Consider the following 7,353-nt stretch of genomic DNA (forward strand, 5'->3'; position numbering starts at 1 on the left):
GCCTGATCCTCCCGCTGCTCCCGCTGTTCCCAACCAGCCCAGCATCCACCTGCACTGGCTGCATCTCCTCCTCCTCTCCCTCGGGTAGTCTGAGATCGTCCTTCAACAGGATCATCTTCAGTGGCAGTTGTTAAAGAAACTTTGGTGTAGTTTCAACTAATTTGTGAAACTCGAGAAACAAGGTTGTTTTTTCTTTTCTTTTCCGAGCACCACTCTCAAATTTCTTGCCGTCAGTGGGACAGGTATTCTAGATGGCCTAATAATGGTTATTGTAGGAGACAAAGCCGTCAGAGCAGTCAGTGGTCAGTTCCGGAACACTCAAACTGGAGGACACAAACACACAGTGGAGTAAACCATCAAAATACTGTATATGTGCTGATAAAAATATTAGTGTGGTATATGACATTTTTAGTCCATGATTTGTTAACCATTTTAAGGTTAGGAGCTGGAAAGGACCAACTTAGGTCACAGATAAAGGTATAGTTCACTTCTAGAGGTTTTGGTGCTGAAAGAAACACACTGACCTATGTGTGGAACTGATGAAGACTCCAACAACACAAGAAATACTGGGAGACAACTTTATTAGCTGACCAACATGTTTTTTACCTGACTCCGCCAGATAGATTTGCTCCGCATATCCATCTGGAAACCTCCCGTTGAAGTAATTTTGGGAAGGGGCGAAAATACTGGTCAGCTGATTGGCCTATGTTGGTGATAGACGGGCCAAATAAACCAATCAGATTCGTCGTCACTCGTAACAGAGCGACGACGAAAACACAACCACAAGCTCTTGCTGAAACCAGTCGGGAGAAGAGCAAAAACATCTTTTCCTCTGAGAAAAGCCTCCAGAGCAGTGTTTTGCTCTTCTTTCAGTGAAGAAATACTCTGTAATTCTGATAAAACTTGCTCGATAGCCACGCTAACGCTAGTTTCATCGGCTGAAGCCGCCATGTTCTTTAGACTGAACTGTCGCGCTTCTCCTTGCGTCACACCTCAACCCGCCTCAAAGCCAACGCTGATTGGACGTTCGTTTGGTGAACGGCTCCAAACTTTCTTTAACGGAAAGTAGCCAGACTGATCTGCGAGTGAAACCTTAAAAAATCGCAAGATCAGGATGGTCTCACGAGGCTAACATGTTTTGGCTTCATCAGGGCCATTCAATGATTTCTTTGTCTTTTCTAAAAAAAAAATCTGATGCTTTCTATCAAAGACATATGCCCATACCGACAAACATGGAAGGGAATAACAAACTGAGAGTCTACTCCAGGACAGTTTGACCTAAAAAGTGGGACAATCTCGAGCCAAGCTCAAACTCCTGATTTCTAGCTATCAGACAATGTGCTTTCTCTCCTGAGTCTCAATACCCCATTTAGCAGAAAGTACAGCATTCATACGGTGGCTTTTGAAAGTCTACAAACCACAACTTAAAATACCAGCTTTTTCTGATGTACAATAATGAGAAATAAATCTGTCAGAGGGAACAAATAAAAGTCTAAAATAACTTCAACTGATGCATTGATGAAGCATTTATTTCAGCATTCAGTCTTTTCTAGTAGTCTCTCCCCATCCCACATCCTTACTTGGGAACATTTGGCTACTCTACCTTGCAGAGGTTCCGCAGATCTATCAGATTTTGAAGACATCATTTGTATGAAACTCTTCTTATATTAACCCACAAATGTTTTGGCCTAAACCAACGGATAATAGTGGAGAATACCGTCACATGGTTCCATAGTTGGAAATTCCCCTACAACCCTCGGTGTTGCTGGCAGCCTACCTGTTCAGTAATTATAGAGAAATGTCCCATGTTACTAATGTGCCTGTTGCCCCACATCTCTCCAGGTGTTAATGACTGTCTTCATTGTGGCATTGTAATAATGCTGTGGAACTTTGTGTTCTTTTCTCCCAAATGATACCTTTGTATAATGAGATCCATCTGTTCCCCCGTATCCTCTCAGCAAACTGTGGATTTAACTAAAGGTTGCAAATATGGAAATGTCAGGAAAACCCTACAAGCACAGCTGAACTTTACTTTATTTTAATCCGATCCAAAGTAACTGATGGTAATTGTGAACCCAACAATAGAGAATAGTTTAAATCAATCAGAACGTGCTCCCCAGACAGATTTCGATGTTTATCCGGGGAATTTTACAAAACGAATGTCACATTTTATTTGAAAAACAAAAACATCTTTAAACAATTTTTCATGGTCTAATTTTTTTACATCTCAAAAGGTTGTAATTTATCTGGGTATTTGTGCTCTTAACAGCAGCTCTATATCAGAAAGCAAGAACTGGGCACATTTTAAAGCAGGTTTTTGAACAAATCATTAATTAACTGCCTTATCATTTATAAAATAAATCTAACCAAATATTTTGTCAAATTTCGGCTTGAAAATAACAATTTAAATGTCAAGCCTAACTAAACTTCAGGAAAACAAAAGTGTAAATCCAAACATAAGTAGCTTAGAAAAGATCGGGTCAGACAGGAGACTAACAGCATAGTATTATGAAAAGATGTGAGGCTGTAATCCTCCAGCTATTTTCTAGTCAGCATGAATAAAATACTTATGCTCCAAGACATGATTCAACAGCAGAGGGTCTTGACTTGCACAGAATTCCTTAATTGGTTGTCTTCAAGCACCAAGCGAGCAGGCAGCCTGTTCCAGCAGCTCCTCCCTCAACCCTGAGTTTTTCCTTTCAAATCTTCTTTCAGGTGTGTTGTGGGTTTCTGTTTTTCCCGCCACGCTTGTACACATTATGGAGCGGATAACTTGGTTTTTGTTCTCTTTATTTATGATGCCAAAAATGTGGGCATTAACCCAAGAATCAAAGCTAAAATCCTTCTCAAGATGCTGCTGTCGCTGGTGAGAGAGTCATTATCCAGAGCGAGAAGAGTCCAGTAGCAACATGAGCTTAAAGGAGAGGAAAAAGCCACAACTTCAAAGCAACATAAATAGCCAGATTATAGTTTACAACTGCATTCAGGGATAGAGACCTTAATCAGTGGAAACATGCCCTGTGGTCTGATTAAAATAAAATAAAAGTGTGTCACCATAAGGAGCAAAAGGACAACGCAGGAAGCTTGCAAGCCTGAGAGGAGCGTCCCAGCTGTGAAGTACGGGGGTGGCAGCATCATGTTGTAAAGATGCTGCAGCGACACTGGTGCATTTCACAAATGATAAATAGCCTGTACTTGTACAGTGCTTTATCAAGTCCTCAGGACCCCAAAGCGCTCGAAAGGACATTATGTGGAAATATTGAATCAAAATTCAGTATTTTCAAATATATTCCAGTGGGAGTGGTGGCCTAGTGGTTAGGGGCCGGGCGTTTGCATTTCGGGACGCCCCAAACTTTCTGCAGTTCAAAACTCACTCTTTCACTCTGGGTCCGTGAGCAAAACCCTTGATCACTAATTGCTCCCAGTACGTCACTCAGTAGCTATGTTTACATGCAAAAAATTCCAGGATCGGTTTAAAGTGTAAAGATAATCGGATTGTACTATTTATATGGGCACACAATCAATTAATCCAATCATAATGTGTGCGTATATGAACCTGACTTTATTGTGAATATAACCATTCTGACATACGCAGTTATCTAATTCCCCTAAAAAAAACCACATAAGAAGTACTTCCATCTTTGCTAAACAACAAAAATAATAAACAAAGTTTATCTTCCGAGCACCCAGGCTGGAATTCGCACAATGTTCTAATTACGGTTGAAGCTTACTGAGTAAGCAACAAGTTTGGGCTCTTTTATTTTTTTCAGACAGAAAGGTTGTACCGGGAGCCACGAAAATTTTGCTTCCCGATGTATTTCCGCCACTCACCGACGCAGAAATATGTCACATTTACGTCGGGCACACATGCGCACTCGGGTCAGTTTGCCACAAGCGTTTATACGCACGTTGATAGGATTATCAATTCTGCATAAACCACCCCTCTCATTCAGATTACAATTTCATTCTGATTGAGTTTAATACATCATTTAATACATCATATTCTGATTGGCTGGTTCACATGACACCTTATATTCCTTATATTCCAATTGGCCGTTACTTTTGTCCATGTAAAGGTAGCTATTGTTGGCAGTACACTGCTCGCTAAGGGATGGGTTAAATATAGAGATAAATTCCCCCTCTGGGACACTATAAAGGGAAATATTTATTTGCTTAAAATTTTAAGATAATAGCCAGAAGGCATCTTGGCCACAGATGGGTCTTAATGGAAAATTACCCTAAACACACTACTAATATGGATACAAAGGGGGCAAAGCTGAAAAGGTGTGTGGGAGCCACAAACGTAACCCAGTTACACTAGAAGAAAGTGCCAGAATTCTAAAAGCCTGTGGAAGGAAACCTAGAATGTATAAAAAGGTTTAAGAGCCTAATCAACCAAATGCTGAGCAAAACTGTGTACATTTCTGAATTTGAAGAAGATTTTTATCTTTTATCATTTTGGGCATTTAGTGAACAAAAATGTTTAATCCTAACAGAGCCTAAAACAGGGAAAATGTATACTGATTCCCAGTCCAACTGTAAGATTTACTTTTTGTACTGTAAGCATCAGGTTTCAACATTGAAGGCCTTATCTCATAGTGGTATTTTTTGGGTCTTTTCTGACAAAAAATAAGATTTTAAGACTAATCAAACAAGTGTGCTGGTTTTGAAGAATATGAACAAATATGTAACAGAGAAAAAGAATGGAACAGTTGACTTAAGGGCTTAAGAGGATGTTAATACTACTGTCTGGACACAGACAAAAACCTGGGAAAACTGAGCTGACTGATATTTGCACAAATTTGCACACTGGCTTTCATCTGGCCCTGGATGTGTTTTCGGCTGTGCATGAGGCTAGGTTGCCATTCAACCAGGGTAATGTTCATGTAAAAGATGCTACTGATAGGAGCCTAACCTTACCTAAAATACAGTCCAAACAGTTTGTAACTTTTGTAATTATGTAAGAAGCGTAGACTGATCCTATAGGAATCTGCCTAAGAGCAATTGGTTGATAGGAAGTGCAAACAGCAGCAGCACTTCTCATGAATTATATATGGAGTATGTGTGGCATGCTATGCTGTTGGTGTTATGAGCTGTTTTTATGCATGCGGAGTAAGAGAGTGATCAAAGTGTCAGCTTATGATGTGTGAGTGTGCGTGGAGTCAGTCGTGTCAGTTCTCCAAGTCTGGCCAACACGCACAGACTGATTAGAATAAACAGGCTGCAGTATTAAAGCCAGCTCCAACACAAAGAAGGGAGCTTATCTCCCGGAGTGGTAGCAAAACAGCACAAACACAGACTAGTTTCTAAGTAGAATTTAATTTTGTTATTTTCAGTATTTTTTTATAGCTTGATTAGACTGTTTCTATCCGTAAGGAATGATGGGAGTTTCCTAGGCATCCTTACCTGACGGATTGCAGATGATGTACATTTGCAAAATCAAACATAAATCCCAAAGAAAACGCATTCTTCGTCTAATTCCTGTTCATGTCCTGCAGCCACTACGCGCTGGAAGATTACACGGGCAAACTTTGAGCATTTTCCCCTGGTCCCCGTCTCTGTCCCGAAACGCTGAAACGTTTGGAAAGCCTCACAGCTCAGGAACAGCAGATCGGCTTCCACAGCGTCGTCCTCCTTCACACACCGATGTGTTGCCCAGGCAACATTTCTTTCTTCTGTCTCCCTTTTTTTTATCTCTCAGAAGCGTGTGTAATGTAGGTGTTTGTCTGTGTATGAAGCCGTCAGGACGCCGGAGCGGAGAGATCCGCTCCTCTGCTTGGAGATGATGCTGGCTGAGAGCGCGCAGCCGCGGTGGACGCGCAAAGCCTGAGAGAAAAACTCCGCATATTCATTCAACAGATGATGTCAGGAAAGGATTTAATAAACGAAGCAGAAGATAATTCAGTTTCGGCGTAAATGTATAACACAAAAGTACAAATGCTTTCAGTTAATTGCAAACAAATACAAAACGATTCTAGTGTATGTCCCCGAAAGTGATTCTCAAACACTCAAAATTCTTCAGAAAACACGGAGATATGAATCTACCATGCTGTATAGAAAACCCTCTAATGAGTAATTTTCTCTTTGGATGGAGTGAGGTGCATGGAGGTGTCATTGGCGAATATTTGCCTGTTCTGACCTAAATAAATACTAACAAATGTCTACCGTGAAGTTTGTGCCCCCTCTGCTGTTAGCTTGAAGTCATTGCATCACAAAAACAAAAATCACTGCGAGCCACTAAATGATTAATTAGACATATCATTATTTCAAGTAAAAAGGGAAAAATAAATGAGTAATTAAATGCATAGTTAGTGAAAGACTGCTATGAAAATGTCTTTATTTTGAAACTTTGCATACTTATTGCACTATTTAAATAAATTTTATTTCAATTCACTTTATTTATAAAACACCAATTTACAAAGAATGTTGCAAGGCCCTTCTCAGCATAAACAGATATTATTATATTAAACACAGAAATACGTAGTGAAGTCATTCTAGTCATTGTTGGGACTCAACCATGGAATGAAACAAGAACTGAACTACAAACAAAAGAGACGAGTAAAAACTCTAAATGCACAGTATTAACCCATTGTCATCACAGCTCCCTGGAAGGAGGAGTTTCACACCTGGAATCCTAGTGAAGTCATATCACTACAAAACTATAGTGAACTCTTTCTTTTCCCCACAAATTCACAAGACGAGTCTGCACGAGGGGACCTGCGTGAATGTCTTGTTCTAGCAGGTTGTGTAAAAAAAATTAATCTTCGATAATACCTTGGATCCAAAATAAGCGCAGTCTACTCTGTGTACCCGGTGACTGTCTCCAGCAGAATAAGAGACTAGTCTTGTTAGTCCTGAGCTCAAGCAGGAAAGAACCTGAAAGTATTACAGGTTCCCAAGCAGAGATTGTGTCCCTAATCATGTTGACAAGGCTATTTTTCTTCACCTACTTCCTGAAGGAGACAGCATTGGGCATTTCTCAAATAAGTCCGCTTAGCTCCATCCCCCACAATTACAAACTGGGGAATGGCAACGTTTGCAACACCAATAATTTTGGAAGATGAGGATGTCCCAGGAGCTTTATTTCAACGTGCTTCTATCGAGAAGCACAGCGTCGAACAACTGAGACGTTGGTTAATATGTAGAGGCCTGAAAGTTGGCGGAAAGAAAGCTGTATTAGTGGAACACTAAGGTTTTCTTTTGCTAGTAGTATGGTTGGGCTGTGTGGTAGCTAACTCCTTCCAGTTTTATGCGAGCTAGGCCTAGCCAAGCCATTTGCAGTGTTCTCCAAAAAAAATATATAAACCTAAACATTCCACCTAAGCTAACGTTAAACAGCTCTGTGGATTCACA

The 7,353-nt window shown here is 40.4% G+C and overlaps 1 protein-coding gene across 2 annotated transcripts in view; it reads right to left on the reverse strand.

Moving 5' to 3' along the window:
- Positions 1 to 5,823, reverse strand: part of LOC105937949 (carbonic anhydrase-related protein 10) — a 249,376-nt gene extending 243,553 nt beyond the window's left edge. The window contains exon 1 of one of the 2 annotated variants that reach the window (XM_036148578.1): positions 5,407 to 5,823. In XM_036148578.1, coding sequence (XP_036004471.1) covers positions 5,407 to 5,467 — 61 coding nt within the window. In that variant the 5' untranslated portion in view covers positions 5,468 to 5,823. The remainder of the gene's footprint in view (positions 1 to 5,406) is intronic. The other variant, XM_036148576.1, reaches the window with a different exon arrangement.
- Between the last annotated feature and the right edge of the window lie 1,530 nt (positions 5,824 to 7,353).

Source organism: Fundulus heteroclitus, chromosome 16, assembly GCF_011125445.2.
Source record: "Fundulus heteroclitus isolate FHET01 chromosome 16, MU-UCD_Fhet_4.1, whole genome shotgun sequence".
Classification (NCBI taxonomy): Eukaryota; Metazoa; Chordata; class Actinopteri; order Cyprinodontiformes; family Fundulidae; genus Fundulus; species Fundulus heteroclitus.